The 17571-nt window shown below is 50.9% G+C and overlaps 1 protein-coding gene across 3 annotated transcripts; it reads right to left on the reverse strand.

The window, feature by feature from the left end:
- Nucleotides 1-12170: 12170 nt before the first annotated feature.
- GPX8 (glutathione peroxidase 8 (putative)) lies at nucleotides 12171-16780 on the reverse strand. Of its 3 annotated transcripts, none has more exons than XM_036280368.1 (3): nucleotides 16576-16780; nucleotides 15607-15802; nucleotides 12171-12703 (listed from the first exon to the last, which is right to left on the reverse strand). In XM_036280368.1, the coding sequence occupies exons 1-3, from the start codon at nucleotides 16777-16779 to the stop codon at nucleotides 12540-12542; spliced, it is 564 nt and encodes a 187-aa protein (XP_036136261.1). In that variant the 5' UTR covers nucleotide 16780; the 3' UTR covers nucleotides 12171-12539. The 3 variants fall into 3 exon arrangements, with proteins under 3 accessions (XP_036136261.1, XP_036136260.1, XP_036136262.1); XM_036280367.1 differs by having other exon boundaries at nucleotides 15607-15868; XM_036280369.1 differs by lacking the exon at nucleotides 15607-15802 and having other exon boundaries at nucleotides 12578-12703.
- Between the last annotated feature and the right edge of the window lie 791 nt (nucleotides 16781-17571).

The raw sequence follows: 17571 nt of genomic DNA on the forward strand, positions 1-17571 counted from the left end.
CTTCCTTCCTCTCTTCCTCCCTCTCTCCCTTTCTTCCTCCCTCCCTCCCCTTCTTCCTCCCTCCCTCCCTCTTCTTCCCCACCTCCCTTCCTCTCTTCCTCCCTTCCTTCCTCTCTTCCTCCCTCCCTCTCTTCCCCCTCCCTCCCCTTCCCCTCCCTTCCTTCCTCTCTTTCCTCCCTCCCTCCCTTTCTTCCCTCCCTCCCCTCCCTCCCTTTCTCCCCTCTCTCCCTCCCTTTCCCTCCCTTCCTTCCTTCCTCTCTTCCTCCCTCTCTCCCTTCTTCCTCCCTCCCACCCTCCCTCCCTCCCTCTTTCCCTCCCTCCCTCCCTCTTTCCCTCCCTTCCTTCCTTCCTCTCTTCCTCCCTCCCTCCCCTTCTTCCTCCCTCCCTCCCTCCCTCCCTTCCCGGGCACTAGTTTGAGCTGTGGATTCTGGGGAGCAGACATGCCCAGACTTTATCAGTCCAGGACACGATGGTTTCCCTCCCTTCCTTGTGCCTTCAGCACAGTGTGGATACTCTGAACTCTCCTTCCCGTCTCTCCCCCCCCCCCACCCCAGGCTGGGTCAGGCCGACCCCCCGTCGGCTTGGCGCTCCCCCACCCCCACCTGGCGGGGGCACGTGCCGGGACGGTTGAAATGCCAACGGTTCCTGTAGGCGCGCGCAGGGGCGGCCAGACTGGCGCAGGACGAGGCGCGGCCAGAGCCGCCTCCGCGCGGGGTCGCGCGACCGACCGTTGGTCTCCTGAGGGTCGGGGCGCCCGCTTCGCATTTCCGGAAAAGCAACGGAACACAGAGAAGCAGAAAAAGCAAGTTGCGCAACGACGAGTCCTGTAGGACCCCAATCTGTAGGGATGGCGCACGGGCCAAACGCCCCGGTGTACACAGTACGTATGTAAACGCACTGAAAAGGGCCGACAACGCGCGGAGAGAGCTTTCCTTGTACATTTGTATCTCTGTGACTTTAACATTCTATTATTTAGATCGTAATCCTGTGATTTGGAAAAACCTGCATTGGGAGCTTGGGTATCCCCTACCAGCCACCAATAGTAGAGACCTGCTCCGGTTCTCAGGGCACCGGGAGGAGCCCAGGAAGATGTTTCCACACTTGGTCCTCTCCTTCCCGCCTCACGGCTGTACTTCTCCCCTCCCCTTCTGTCATCGTTACAAATCGACCTGCAAACCCCTCTTCCCAGGAGGCTGTGTCCTCATCGTATGCAGTTTAGCAGTCAAGATTCCCGGGCTCCTTTTGCCTAACGGCGTTTTCTCTGGTGTCAGCATTCTGAGGTCAAACTTCAATCTGCATATTTAAATGAAGATGTCTAATCTCTTTTCCTACTTTACATTAGGGAGAAAAGGCCATTGGAAGTTCTGTGATGTGCTGTGGAATTAGTGGCTAAAATTCAATTTATGAATGTATTGTGGATAGCTGAATGCTAAATGAGTAACTCACTATTCTTAGTACTTGTAAAAACGTGGAGTCTAAAATCCCAATGTACATGGATTTATGAGCTCATTAACTGAATCAGTTCACATTGCCCCCTTAATTGTACCTGCTCTTATAAATGAGTCAATGTGAAGCGGTATTTAAAACTAGAACAAAGAAAAAGTCTTTACTAGTATCCCCAATGTATTGCTATTTTTAGTGGGCATTTGCAAAACCGATCTTTTAAATTAACAATACATCTGACTTTCGCCCAGTGGTATTTCACTTTGTTTAGCCTGAATGTTTGCTGAAAGTGTTCGCTGGAAGTTGGAATGTGTCTCCTTGGAACGCGCCACAAGGAAGGTAGAATTGTTGTGGGTGAGAGAGATCCTCTAATCCACGGCTGATCTGACGACCAAGCATTTCGGTGTGTCACTTGAAGATTAATTATCCCGGGCAGCATGTCTCTAACTTGTATCACTGTAGACAGACAGAACGCGGGTCTAAGATCGGGTCTTAGCCCTGTGCCAACTTTTCTTGCTTGTCGTGCGAAGGGCTGCAGAGTGAGTTTAGATTTTTAAAAAATCACTGACCCCCGAGTGTCCGATATCCGTGAACACTCTGCCCAGAAAAACGTGCATGTTGCTTTGGAGAAAACCCACCCAAAGTCAGAGGGGGCAGGTGGAGGAGGGAGGTGACGGGAGGGAAAAGCCGGCTCAGCCGGTCAGAGGTTCCCCTCCTGCCACCTGGCCCCTTGTCACTTCCCTGCACCCCCGCCCTCAGTGCCAGGACCAGCCTCCTTGTCACTTGGCCCCAGTCTGCTCAGTGCTCCGGCCTCTTCCCTCCGTGTCGGGTCCTTGTCGCTGGCTCTTTCCCCAGCCTCTTGCTTGGGAAGTTTGCCAGGGGCTGCAGCGTGGACGGTGCGGATACGTGTGTCGGTGTCGCCCTCGCCCCCAGCACAGTTTTCCTGTCCGAAGACGGAGGGAGGGCTGGTGACCGTCCACGACAGAGAGAAGGCCGGAGCACTGCCCCTCGGCGTCCCTCCGCGCAGGAGGGGTGGGGAAAGGCGGGAGCCCGAGAAAAGGCGTGGGGACCCGTTGTAACAAACGGTTTTGTCTCTGAACAGGAAAGAGCGTGGACTCCCAGAGCCCGCGGCTCCGCCCGCCCAGCCCGCGTCCGCTGCTGCCCGCCCGCCCGCCACCGCGCGCGGCAAAGCTTGGCGCCCGCGCTCGCGCCTCTGGAGCCGAGCTGCGGCCGGCGGGGAAGCCCCCCGGGCTCTGACGTCACGCAGCGCAGGCCAATGAGAAGCCGGCAGGGGGTTCCCGCCCCCGCTGCCGCCAGGCCGCGTATTAAAGGGAGCGGCGGCAGGAGCGTGGGAAATGGGGCTGGGGTGAAGCAGGGTGGCCCTGGGGTACGAGACTGGAGGTTTGACGACCAGGCGTCGAGACGGGTGCAGACCTGGGGGTTACACCCGGGGCGCTCGAAGAGCGGCCCGACCCCAGGTGGGGTGAAGCCCAGATGGGGAGCAAACTGGAGCGCCCCGCCCCGCGGAGGGTCCGCACGGAGGAGGAGATGCTGCGGGTGAGTAAGGCCCTTTGACTAACCCCGGCTCCCTAAGGGGGTGCACGCCGAAGGCCCCTTGCACCGTCTGTGTGGAGCCAACGGTGCAGAACCAAACCCTGACCTTAGCCCTGAGCAGTGTGATTGAGCCGCACGCTGGAGGCTGCTTTCAAACAGTGCAGGCGGAGGGTGCAGGAACGTCCCACCCGACATCGCGGTTCTCCTAAAGGCCCTCTCTCCACGTGGTGTCCGCGCGGTCCGAGGAGCACGTCCCACCCGACATCGCGGTTCTCCTAAAGGCCCGCTCTCTCCACGTGGTGTCCGCGCGGTCCGAGGAGCACGTCGCGCGGAGCTGCCCGAGGCTCGAAGGGAGGGACGGCGCGGCCCCAGGTGAGTCCAGGCTCGCTCTAGTCTCTCACATTTGGCCTTGAACACAGTAACTCTTGCTGAAGGATACTTGTTGGAAGTGTGGGCTGATATGCAAATATGGAGATTAAAAAAAACACCTCTTGTATTATCATTAACTACAGAGTCTAATTACGTGCGGAAAGAATTCTGTAAGAACGGACGCTCCCGGACAAACGTAACGGTAACATTGTATCTGAGCGGTGCGTCGTTTCTGTTTCTGTTTCTGCCTCAGCAGCCAAGGAGCAGCTCGGGTGTGTCGGGCAGGCGGGCGCCCCAGCGGGCTCTTGCGTTTCCTCTGGGCAGCTGCTCCCTGCGCTCCCCTGTTTCAATCATTAGCTCCCCCCACCCCCCAAAGAAATGGAGGTGGTGCCATCTTGTGGTTGAGCAGTGGCATAATCCAGGGCCCTTGGGTTAGTGCAGCAGTAATTCAAAAGTTGATCAGTGTAGGGCTTTTTCTCCTTGAAAGTCCGAAACCCAAAGGCCTTTAGCTTCTCTTGTAATTAAAAATTTTCTTTCTTTATTGATTTTAGAGAGAGAGGAAGGGAAAGGAGGGAGAGAGAGAAACATCCATTGACTGCCGCCTGCATGCCCCCACTGGGGATCGGGCCCTCACCCTGGGCATGTGCCCTGATGGGGAATCGAACCAGTGACCTCTTGGTGCAGGGTCGATGCTCAGCCACTGAGCCACACGGTCGGATGCTTCTCTTGTAATTAATTAGTGACTAATAAAACTATTCCAAGTGCTTTTTTCTTATCCCCCCCCCCCCAACAGTCCTCATATGCTTTAAATCTCCTTCACCAATCACTTTGCTTCTGTCTAGGCCAGTAGTTCACATTCCTTTCAACCTTACTCACACATTATAGTTTCAAACCCATCAGCATTTTTATATTTCTGTTCTTTCAATTTTTCTCTAAGTGGTGACACAGTAAATTAAACACAAACTTGTGCTTGCAGAATGCAGTGACGAATATCCTTTGTAATGGGAGTAAGCAAATAACACTGAATTTCTTAACATCTCTGAATACTGAATATTGACCTTCCCACAGTGCAGCTGAAGGGTGGTCTTACGTCTAGCTTTTGTATGACCAGGGACTCCAAAGTATTTTACTGCTCGGTACAGACAACTGGTCTTTGGTCAGTAAATAGAGGTAATTGGAAAGCTGTGTATAGTTAAGTGTAACTTTCAAAATTCACTTGTACTGCCGTAACCTGTGTTCAAATCCCGGCTTTTAACTTGGGAAACCTACAGTGTAGGCATCGTGGAAGTTTTCCTTCTTCAGTTTTTGATGAGACGAAATAAAATACTGGGTTTCTTTCTTACAATGGTGGTGGAGGGATATGTTTTGTCTGTAAGTTTTCCTCAATGTGACTGTTGAGATTAAAGTTTGCCCCCGTGTTCATAGCACCCATTTCGTCTTTGTGACTTCGTGGGCCACGGAAGCAGCGGTGACCCGAGTCAGGCTGGCAGTGCGCTGTTAGCTGGCTGCTTGGGTCCGTTCCGCAGTCACAACCGCCCTGCCACTTGCTTCTGGGTAAGTGCTCCTTGCTGACGAAGCCCGGCCACCTGTGTGCGATGGGCTGGCAGTGTGCTGTTAGCTGGTTGATGTGAGCGACACCAGCTGACACACAGCTGCCGTCTCATTGCATGTACAGTGAGCATCGAGGGTAACTGGACCCGTGAGTAACGTGTGCGCGTGTGTGCGTGTGTGTGCGCGTGCTTTTTGCTACGAACCAGCAAATAAGTACAATACTAATTATTGATATTCAGTTCATTACTCAACTATAATACAATAAACAACTCTATAATGGTAGAGAAGTTAACTACAATTATTTTAAAAGTTCCCAGGTAATATTTTGGGGTGTCTAATATTTTTAAGCAGTATTAAAGTATTTGTGAAATTAGATACTTATTTTAAATATAAAATTTAGAGTATAATGACATTTTGGAATAAAAGCCTAAAATGTTTCCACAAATTTTCACCTGTCTATAGTATTCTTTCTGCCCGATCAGCTCTGACTATGACATTAGAGTTGGTCTCATATCACACGTGCCAGCTGGAGGGAGAGCTGAGGTCCACAGGAGTCAGGCAGCTCAAACATTCTCCCTTGAAATACCAAGGAAATTGGGATCCTGGGTGGGGGTGGGGATGGGTAGAATTATTTGGAAAACTTGCCTCAAGTTTTTCTTCATTTTCTGTAAAATCAGACTCCTATTTGTAAGTGAGCAGAGATTTGGCTCGTGGAGTGGGAGGAGCTGAGCATACAATGTGATTTAAGTATTTTCTCATTCCCCTGAGCCCCTGCTGCCCTGTGGAGCGGCTGGAGGCTGTGCTGGGTACCAGGCATGCTGCGCCCTCATGTGGGCATTTGCTGCAAGTTCATGGAACTTACGAGGTTTGGGCAATTAGTTACACCCTAAATGAGATAATGAGAAATATATCACTCTCCACTGTATTGGATTATAATTGTTGGTATAATTTTTACTTTTACCTTATTTAAATGTAAACATTTTTAGAACCATGGGTTAAGTAGATGCCTATAATTTCATTCTTATGCATTTTGCTATTCTAAAATCTCACCCTCTTTTTCTTGTTGCCAATATCACTTTGTTATCAGGATCTTTGTGTTTAAATTCCATCCCTTCCACACAAATATTGTTTTCATCTTGTTTTTTTTAAAGGTTAAATTTCAACATGTTTTTCATAAAAAGTCACTGACCTGTTGATAGAAATAAAACCTACTAAATTTATTTTTCCATTGATTTTTATTTTATTTTACTTTCTAAATTAATTAAAACTTATCTTGATTGTTGACTGTATTACAGATGTCCCTCCTTTTCCCCCTACTGACCCCTCCTCTCCACTCTCACCCCCCTCCTACCTTCCCGCACGGTTGTCTGTGTCCACGGGTTATGCATACATGCATATAAGTTCTTTGGTTTATCTCCCCTCCCCCTCCTCTTTGAGGTTTGTCAGCCTAACAACCAATGTATACTTCTTAATCCCTTCACCTTTTTCACCCATCCTCCTAACCCCCCTCCCATCTGGCAACCAACAAAAAGTTTCTATATCTATGAGTCTGTTTCTGTTCTGTTTGTTCATTTTGTTTGTAGATTCAATTGTTGATAGATATATACTTATTGCCATTTATTGCATATTTTTTATCTTCTTTTTCTTCATGAAGACCTTCAACATTTTATATAATACTGGTTTGGTGGTGATGAACTCCTTTAGCTTTCTCTTGTCTGGGAAATCCTTTATATGTCCATCGATTCTAAATGACAGCTTTTCAGGATAGAGTAATCTTGGTTGTAGGTTCTTGTTTTTAATCATTTTGAATATTTCTTGCCACTCCCTTCTGGCCTGAAAAGTTTCTTTTGAGAAATCAGCTGATAGCCTTATGGGAACTCCCTTGTAGGTAACTAACTGCTTTTCTCTTGCTGCTTTTAAGATTCTCTACTTGTATTTAATCTTTGGCATTTTGATGATGATGTGTCTTGGTGTGGGCCTCTTGGGGTTCATCTTGTTTGGGACCCTCTGTGCTTCCTGGACTTGTATGTCTGTTTCCTTCACCAAGTTAGGGAAGTTTTCTGTCATTATTTTTCTCAAATAGATTTCCAATTTCTTGCTTTCTCTCCTCCTTCTGGCACCCCCATGATGTGAATGTTGGCACGCTTGAAGTTGTCCCAGAGGCTCCTTACACTACCCTCACTTTTTTTTGGTATTCTTTTTTCTTTTCTGATTGGGTGTGTTTTGCTTCCTTATATTTCAGATTGATGATTTGCTTCTTGGCTTTATGTACTCTACTATTGATTTCCTATAAATTATTCTTTATTTCAGTTAGTGTCTCCTTCATTTCTCACTATGCATACTTCATTTCTGACTGGTCCTTTTTTACGCTGTTTAGGCCCTCACTAAGTTCCTTGAGCATCCTTATAACCGGCAATCTGTTAGATTGCTTATCTCCATTTTGTTTAGTCCTTTTCCCAGAGTTTTGTTCTGTTCTTTCATTTGGGACATGTTTCTTTGTCTCCTCATTTTGGATGCCTCCCTGTGTTTGTTTCTGTGTATTAGGTAGAGTTGCTATGTCTCCAGGGCTTCCTAGGGTGGCCTATTGCAGTAGGTGTCCTGTAGGGTCCAGTGGCACAGCTTCCCTGGTCACCCCAGCTGGGCCGTTGAGGTGCACCCCTCATGTGTAATGTACACCCTTCTGTTGTAATTGAGTCTTGATTGCTGTTGCCACGTCAATGTGAGGGATTTACTCAGGCTGATCAGCTGCAAGGACTGGCTGTGCCCACTGACTACTGACCTCTGACTACCTTGGAGGATCACCTGTGCAGGGCCCACCACACAGACAGAGCAAGACTTACTTCATCAGGGCTCTGGTACCCACTGAGTCCACTCCTTGAGTGTGTCACTTGTGGAGGTGGTTGGGTGGTGATGCTTTGCAGTGGTCTGAAGCTGTCCACTGGGTGTGCTGGCTCTGGGGCAAGGTCAGCCACTGCCTGTGTTCTACCTGGGGCCACCAGGCATAAGCTACAAAGCGATCTGCTGGTGGCTGCTGCTTGTGCTGACCTTGGAGGTGCCCAGGCAAAGCCAAACTGTGAACCAAGGCTGGCTGTTTCTAGTGCCAGGCCTGGGGCCACTTAACAAGAGTCATGGGGCTCACTGAGACCAGGTGCTGCTTGTTTAAGAGATTTTAGGAAACTCTGAAGTGGGATTCAAGACAGGCCAATCCTATAATAAAGCCATTGGAAACAGCTTGGGTGGGCCCAAAGGTTGGGTGGGCAGGGCCTCAGGGGATCACCAGGGAGGGGCAAACAGTGTGAGCCAGGTTGCTAGAGTCCCAGGTATGGTGCTCACCAAAGGAACAAAGGCCTCTGGCAGCAGGTGTGTCCTGGAGAAAGCTGCCTCTCCAGCTCTTGCCCCAATGCCAAACAACTCAGTTCTTCCCTATACGTCTCCGCTGCCTTTCAAGCTGCCTCACCCATGCTGGAGCCTGGAGGGAGCAGGTCTGAGTAAGTCCATGCACTGGCCCTTTAAGAGGAGCTGCCTGGGGCTCCCTCAGCCTCAGCCTCCCTCAGCCTCAGTCCCTCTAGTTTTTACGGTCAGAAGTGATGGGGATTCTCTTCCTGGCACTGGAACCCTGAGCTGGGGGCCTGGTGTGTGACAGGGACCCCTCACTCAGGGAGGACCTTCCCAGCCGAGATATCATCCTGATTTCTATCCGCCACCTGTGGGAGGCGATACCACGTTTACCAGAAGTGGAAACCTAGTAAATTTATAAGGCTTGGCCTTTGTGGTTTAATTTTTTTAAATTAAATTAAAACTAAATTAGAGCAAGACATAAAATGCCAGCATTTACACTCAAACAGAGCACACATTTTAAGTTCCATATAGAGATGTTGGGAAAGGAGGGAACACAGGAATCAGATGAAGACAAGGAGACCGTGGATGAGGAGGACAATGAGTATGTAGACTCCAAAAGGTGTGTCCACAGCAGCGGGAGGGGAAGTGAGGGAGGCACACGTGGGACCCCGAAGGAAAAGAAGGGGTTGGGGGTTGATGCAGGAGGAGGAGGAGCAGGAGGAGGAGGGAGGAGGAGGAGCAGGAGGAGGAGGGAAGGGGAGGAGGAGGGATGGGGAGGAGGAGGGATGGGGAGGAGGAGGGGGAGGGAGGCGGGAGGCGCCCTGCTGGCGGGGAGTATTTCCTCCCAGGTGTTTCTCGTTAGGCAGCCACCCCTCTTCCTCACGACCCTCCCAGGGGCTCCGAATTGCTTGGCGCTCTTGATTCTCCCCGAGGAGAAGGCCTCTCTGGCTAACCTGGCCTCGCAGTCCAGCCCCTGCGAAAGGGAAGCGTTGCGGGGTGGGGGTTCTGGCAGAAGGTTGCTCTGTGGCAAGGACGGAATCAAGCTCAGGGATGAGCGTGGACAGCGCGTCCCTGTATCCGCTCCACCCAGACAGGTCAGTCTTCTTTCAGGGACACACGAGTGGGTGTGTCCGCGGTCACTCTGGCCTGCGAAGGCCATCTTCCCAAACAGTCACCATGCTCAAGGGAAGGAGAGGTAGAGACAGAGCCGTGGTCCTTTCTCCCGTCCCCGCGGGGCCCACTCGAGGGCGCCCGCACCGCCCTCCAGGTCAGGCCGGGGCGTGACTACGCGGGGTGGTCAGCGCTCCGCAGCGCAGCACCTGCTTATATTCCCCAGAACAGCGTGTTCATGGCAGAAACGGAGAGTCCAGGTGTTCTGGCTCTAGATCCATCTCTTTGGAGGGCCTCATGAAGCTTCCAGTCTGGTTTGTAAGAATTGGGGTGCCGAGGCCTGCTCGGGCCGGCGTGGGAGTTGCATTTCCAGGAATTCCGCAGGCCGGTCGGTAGCTGTCCGCGAACCCCCGGAGGAGGGGAGCGGACCCGCGGGAGGGCTGGGCGGCGGGAGCTGGCAAAGGCGGAGTGGGGATCCCTCCTCCCAGAGCCGCTGGCTACCAGCTACCAGCCTCCACGGGCCGTTTGCTGCGCTGCGGAGGTTTAGAGGCGTATACGCGGATGTACACACCCTGCGGCTACGCTATAATGAGCATTTTCAAAGGTGCGGTGTGACTTTCAGGGCCTGTTGTAGGCAGAGTCATGTCCCGCGCCCAGCACTGAGGTCCCCTGTGCGAGGTGCACGGGAGCAGCGTGGACTCCTCGACTTCGCAGATGACACAGACCAAACAAGCTGCAAGGCAGCGACTTACCGACCAGTTAAAAGGTTTTGTCCCTTTGTCACGAGGGCACGGCTGAAGCCCTGCTCTGTGACGAGAGGCAGTGACCAGCGGTCTGTCCCAGGCTCCCTGACGCTGAGACCGGGCCGCCAGGCTCCATGTAAGGAAGATGTGCTTGGTTCCTTTGCCCGGTGTTCGTGTTCGTGCAAGAGCCTCAGGGACAGCAGCTCAGCAGCAGGTGGCTCCGCCCTTTCTGCACCAGAGCCGCTCAGAGCCCGCGGACAGCGCACGGCTCCTGTTACACCCCCTGCCCCCTGCCGGCCCCACGGGCAAGCGACCCAGGGCTGGAGACGTACAAGCGGGAACCCCACGCTGTGAGGCTTTGGAGCTAACACGTGACTGGGGGGATGGACATCCGAAGTGTTCCCAGGACGGTCCTGGTGGCCCCCAGGGCAGCTGGGTGCCACCCGTGCGGTGCTGGCACAGACGTTCTGCCACCCCCCCAGCAGCCCCACAGCACCGAGCCGACCTCACGAAGTGGCCGTGGGGTCCGTGGCCGGAGCACGCTGGGGTGACGCGTGGCGGGGTTGCTTGGAACTAAGCTGCTTAGAGGCTGAATCAAACTGCTAACAGACCCTTGGGCAGAGTTGCAAGGGCAGCTAGACTTGAGGTGGCTTCTGTCTCCCCTCAACAGTCCAGGTTAGCGCTGATCCTGCCTTAAGATACCGGTGCGGGCACAGCCATCCGGCGTCAGGGCTGGAGGGGCTGCCGGGCGCTTGACCTCAGTTCCAGGTGAGGAAACTGAAGAGCAGCCGACGAGCCCAAGGTCCTGCTGGCAAGAGAGAAGCAGATTTGCTGGCACCCAACCTGGCCTCCCTGAGGCTGCCCCTGTGAAGCTCTTGACCTCGAGGAGCGGCCCCCAGTCCTGCCGGACATCTCATCCAACACCCCGGATCTGGGTGGCTGGCGGTACACTCTGAAGGTGTCTCCAGCAGATCTGCTTGTTTAACAACTTCAGTCTGAACACTTAGGAAGAACTATACACCCAGTACTGAGGGGACATTACTGGTTTCACTCACAGTCAGAAACATCTTTATTTTCATTAACCAGGTCAGAATTTGGGCGCCAATTCACAGCTATTTAGATTGTCTTCCTTCCTTGCCAAATTTACATGACTGTATTTTCACATTTTTTCTGCTATCTTCCTATCTAATTCTTACGACTTGGCAGGTTGCTTACTTGCCAGTAATGATAAGGCTGTCAAAGCACAGAGGTCATGACTGGGAGCACGTTTGTCGGGACTGAGAAGATGGGGTCACAGCTCATGATCAGGACGTGGGTTCTCGCGGCCGCTCCTCTCTCTCCATTCGGCGTGTTCATCCTCTGTGGGTGGTTCTCCTCATTTCAACCATCAGGACGATGTAGCATTGAATTCTTTCCAAATGGCTAATCTAGTCTGAATAGATCAGCAACCAAAATTAACCTGTAAGGATTCAAGTTAAGTGATCATATACTCATGGCTTTTTCTTTACACTTGGGATTTTCACTCAGAAATGAAGAGCGACTCAAACTGTTAGTACTGTGCTTATGGCCCTGGCCAGTTTGGCTCAGTGGTTAGAGCATTGGCCTGCAGGCCAAAGACTTGCGGGTTCGATTCCAGTCAAGGACACGTACCTTGGTTGTGGTTCATCCTGGGCCCTGGCCAGGTCATGTGGGAGGCAACCAGTTGACGTGTCTCTCTCACACCGATGTTTCTCTTTCCCTCCCACTCTATCTGAACATAAGTGGAAAAATATCCTCAGGTGAGGATTTAAAAAAAAAATACCACGTTTATAGAATTGGAGTGTCTTTTGGAAAATAATAGCAAAATACTGATAATGAAGGCATTTCAAATGTTATGATAGTGTTATTTATAAATGACTATTCAGCCAGATGGAGTAAAACATACCATGAACTTGTACTTAAAAAACAAACAAAATCCTGTACATGAAAAACACAAAAACATATAAGGATTTGAATCTATATGTATATATATACATTTTACAATGTTTATTTTGTGTTTTATTACAAAAAATAGTCATTTACAGTTAGGCACCACAGAAATGTCAGTCACACACAATGTTCCAAACTCGGTGGTCTAGCGCTGGCATTTCCGTTGAGCATGGTCCTAGGGAATGTCAAGCTGAACAACAGGCTATTGAATACAGAGTGACTGTGTGTTCTGAACTATTCAGTGGGGTCAAATGAAGTCTTTAGTATATTCCATTTTGATTCTTTGGGTATTCTTTATTTTTGCTTTGGGTGACATCTGTGTTGTGGGGACATTCATTACCAGTCACTAGCAAGATAGCATTAAAAAAAAAACCCTCTGGTGCCACATTTAGTTGTCGGAGTGTCTACAATGAGACCACACCACTGGGAGACCTTTCTGTGTCCTGACTACTATGTCAGGCTTCATAGATCCTCCCTCTTTTTAATGATCATTTGTCTAATCAGATCTGCTATCTCAGGCCGGATAACTTCAATGGGTTCCTCCGGCCTCCAGGACTTCACGACTCGACCCTCAGGGTTGACCAGATATTTCCAGAAATTCCATCTTGGTTCCTTCTTTGAAGAATCTAAAATATCAGAATATATTTTCATGAGCATGATTTTATTTTTTTGTCAAGATTTTCAATTCTATTAGGATCTGCATTAGTGACAATTTTAGAATGGAGTTCTAGGATTGTCATAGTGTCAAAAATAAAACAAAAAGCAAAACACCCAAACAAAGCAAAACTCAAGATTTGAGTGACCAAATTTCTGTATACTTGGTGACTCCACTAATGATTTTACTGATCTAGAATCATGAAATAAAGCAGTTTATTTCAGATTTGTTGATCTAAACAACAAAACATTTGCCTTGTTCAAAACTTTCTTAACATTTTAAAAGATAAAGTGATATTCTAACAGTCCTTTATAAAGGGAATGTGTGGATTACTTCTCATATTAAATATATCTATATTTTTAATAGTTACATATTCCATAGCTAAAATGGTAAGACATTTTATATAATGATTATTTTGAGAAATCATGACATCTTTTTGATGCATCTTAATTTACATAAGAAATGTAGATTTTTTTTCCCATTTTATCAGCCTGGATTTAGGTGCATTATTATTGACTAACATGAGGAAAAATAGAAACATAACTGAAATTTATCAAGTGCCTACTGTGTGCCTAGCAGTGTGCTCGGGGCTTTAAATGGGTCTCGTGCCCTCGCCGCAACCCTGTGAGGTGGGCGTTATCATCGTCCCCATTTCGCAGATGAGCACAGTGGGGGCCCAGACCCCAGGTCGCACAGCTAGTGAGTGGGAGAGCCCCGAGTGACATCGGCACCTCGTTCCCCAGAGCCGACGCTCCAGCGCCTCCACGGGGCACGGCAGACCCGGGGAGGACAAGTTCTGTCTGCACACGTGAGACACTCAGTTGGAGGAGGCACTTGGGAGGCAGCTCATCAGGGAACGCGGGCAGAACGAGAGCCCAGGGGAGGTGAGGGAGGACCCTGCGGAGTGACGGGTGGGTGGGAAGGGGACCCTGCAGGGGGAAAGAGGTGGGCGTCAGGCTCAGGAGGGGCGTGCAGCCAGCGGCCAGACGCAGTGATCCAAGAAGGAACTGGGGAGACAGACGGTCGCAGAGAAAACGAGGGTCACTGCCCTCTCAGGAACAGGGAGGAGGCAGGTGGAAGGAACACACTGCCTGGAGTTGGCAGAGGCGGGCAGTGCTTTGCTTCGTGCCAGGAAAAGAGCTGGGGAGGGAGCGTGGGTGCAAAATAGCCGAATGGAGCCCGGCAGTTACGGGCTCTGACTTTGCACACCAAGCCGAGCGTTCGCACGGGTCACGTCATCATGGGAAGTGTTGCTGATTAAACCAAACGTCGACGGCACAGTATGAGCACATTATTCAAGCTTTCTTCGCATCAGTTTGCAAAATAGCCGTTTTCTATCACGGAAAACATGTTTCTAAAGATAACGCCCATCAGGCATGGCTCTCTGGCTACGGTCACATCTATTAGAGAAAGACACGCTCCCAGGTGGGGACCGTCCCGCAGCACACGTCCTGCCACTTGCCTGGGGTCCAGTCCCCACTTGCCCCTCGCCAGGTGCCCTGAACAGCCTGCACCCTGCCCCAGGCCCGGTGCTGCTCACGTTGGCCAGTTCGGAAAGACCTCATTTTAACTTGGCCATCACCTCCTAGCCTTTGTCTCGGGAGCTCCGTCCGGCTTCAGGGAAGCCTGAGGTCACCGGGGCCGTCTTGATGACACGGGCATGTGGAGCCCCAGCCCCTCCTTGGTGGAAGGGGGAGAACCAGAGGGGCCGTGCCCACGAGGTGGTGGCTGTACATGAGGAACTGCAGGGCGTGTCCACCTGAGAGCGTCATGAGCTGGTTTGTGGGACTGGAAGCTTGACTCAAGTCATAGCTTTGTCAAAACTCAAATGATCTGTAGGGAACACAGGACTGAGCTCAGCTGCGAAATGAGCCGAGAAAACATCGCCCGGCTGTCCTGTCCGGCACGGGGGCCGTGTATCCGCACGTCACTCTCACCATGGACCCAATCTTCCCGACGGTCTTAGGAGGTGGACAGAACTGAGGAAACAGGCACTGAAACGTGCGTGCCTGGAGCCACACAGCAAAGCAACGGGCAGAGGCCTGGAGCCAGGTGGACTGGGCCACACCTGTGCTTTTCGTCACGAGGCTCACGACCTTTACGCTAACCGACCCTGGACCATCTCTGCTGCTAGCCTAATTGTAGAAACGGCCCAACACTGCCTTCCTCCACAAAAATTGTTATACTGTTTTTTTTTTTTATCCTCACCCGAGGATATTTTTCCATTTTTTGTACAGATAGAGTGGGAGGGAGAGAGAGGAAGGGAGAGAGAGAGAGAAACATCAACGTGAAAGGGACACATCGAGTGGCTGCCACCCGCATGACCAACCAGGGCCGGGGACAAACTGCAACCGAAGTACATGCCCTTAGCGGGAACCGAACCCGGGTCTCTCCGGACCGCAGGCCGACGCTCTAACCGCTGAGCCAAACTGGCCAGGGCTACTGTTTTTAATTTTAGCAAAAAGCCGGTAAACCGAGTATTATTCCTCCTTGAGGAACGTGAAATCCACCAGATAAGTGTGGGCAACACAGCCTCAACAATGGGGGGTCGGTCCCCGGAGGAGAGAATGGAGACACTCCGTGGAACAGCTATGACCACGCTTCAAGTAACATTTCTGGCAAAACGATCATAAGGGATAAAATACAGTGGAACAGATTAATTTTGTCATCTAGGAAGTTAAAACATCGATTTCAGGGACGTGTACTTAATGTCTAGAAAGCTTGAAAGGATGAAATTCTGGCTCTTTGATAGTCTTACAAACTTTCCCACTAAAACATTTCAAACGAAATAGGAAGGGATGGTCCTGATACATTTGTTTTAAAAATGAAAAGCAGTGAAGAACATTACATTGATGAGGCAAGATCGATATTTACCGACAAGAAATCTGAACGCGGGTTCCGCTCCAGGCCCTAGAATCTTAATCTTATGGAAGATGGGGAATGTGACTCCGTAGTTATTTCTTGCAAAAGAGACCACGTCCTTGCTGGGCCGGGGCTCGGATTCTCCGAACTGGTTGCAGGGGAAAGCCAGGACGCTGAAGTGGAAGGGCCCGAACTCTCTGTGCAGGTCCTGCAGCGCCAAGTAATTGCTGTCTGTGAGTTGGCAGTCACTGGCCACGTTGGCCACTAGTGTGACCTCCCGGAAAAAGAAAAACATCCAACCGGAAAGGGAAGCAAAGAAAAGATCAAAAAAGAATTCTGCAAGTAGTTAAAATCCTAAACCATTCGGGGGAAATACAGCCTGTGATTGACGGTTCTTTCAGATTTGCAGAGACCCCGTGTTATCGGGAGCCGTAACCTGGGGCCCGAGTGGAGGCTCTGGACAATCACTGCCCGTAGGGGCCTCAGAGGAAAGGGAGGGGCAGGAGGAGATAAACCAAAGAACTTACATGAGTAACCAACGGATGCAGACAATAGTAGGGTGAAGGGGGTGAGGAGGAGGGGTCAGTGGGGGAAAAAGAGAGGATATCTGCAATACTTTCAACAATAAAGATACATTTTAAGAAAGTAAAACAAGGCACCCCGCTAGGATCCTCAATAGAGTGCTTTGTAACGTCTGCATAGTCACAGTACCAACTATAAGAAGCTCCTACACAACTTAAAGTATTCATTCGGCACATACATGAAGACGTTTTAAAGAAAAGCAGTTAAGATAATCGGAGTTGATCAATTAGAAGCATATAAACCACGAGAACTCTGATGGCTACAGCGACATGCTAACAACATCCCTTTATCATAAACGGTAACTTAGGGCCATTGAACCGCGGAAACGGACTCCGTCAGGAGCACCCACGGAGAGCAGGCCGCGCCAGAGAGCAGTGAAGACCAGAGGATGCAACTTACTTTGCCTTTAAACTTCTCCAGAGAAACAGGCCTCCCTTTCGCATCTTTCACCTCAAAGGCGTAGAAGCTGTTGCTCTTCGGCTGGAGGAGTTTCAGCTGCAGAAGGAAGAGCGTCCCTGTGCACAGAGCCATGGACAGCAGAACGGCCAGCACCTTTGCCTTGGGCCCCGAGCATCTCGGGGGGTGAGCTGCGAGAGGCTCCATTTTGGACGATTCCAGAGAGAAGGCTGCTCGCTGGAATTCGAGGAGGAGCTGAAACTTGAAACCCTGCAGTCAGCCCGCGGAAAGGCAGGGAGGACGGACGGATGGGCGGTTTCCCTGGGGTGGGGAGGGGGCTGCCCCTGTAGTGAGCGCCGGGGGACCTCAAGGTGTTTGTAACGCCAATTGCAATTTTTGTAAGAAAACTCAGGACACTTTCCGTGGTTCTTTCACACCCGCCTGACAAACCGTTTGTCCAGGAGGTGGCGCCCTTGTCACTTGAAAGCGGTGAACTGCAGAGGGCTGGAGGCAGAGCCCAGGACGACGCTCAGGGGCTGCAGGACCCCAGGGACTGGGGGTTTTATTTGGTTTTTTTCTTTTTTAATCCTTACCCAGGGACATTTCCCCCCCCCCCTTTTTTTTGTTCAGCTAGAGTGGGAGGGGGAGACAGGAAGAGAGAGAGAGAGAGAAACATCGACGTGAAAGGGACACATCGAGTGGCTGCCACCCGCACAACCCAACCAGGGCCGGGGACAAACTGCAACCGAGGTACGTGCCCTTAGCGGGAACCGAACCCGGGTCTCTCTGGACCGCAGGCCGACGCTCTAACTGCTGAGCCAAACCGGCCAGGGCGTAAGTGCGGATTTTAAACGCGCTCGCGCGTGCAAGGAGTTCACGGTGGAGGGGGCAGGGACTATCTGAAAGGCTACTACTCGGACCTCACGCAGCAAAGGCGGTGCCAGGTGAATAGAGTAGGAATAAATAGATTATAAACAACGATGTCTTTACAAAACCCTC

Source organism: Molossus molossus, unplaced genomic scaffold, assembly GCF_014108415.1.
Source record: "Molossus molossus isolate mMolMol1 unplaced genomic scaffold, mMolMol1.p scaffold_m16_p_3, whole genome shotgun sequence".
Lineage (NCBI taxonomy): Eukaryota > Metazoa > Chordata > Mammalia > Chiroptera > Molossidae > Molossus > Molossus molossus.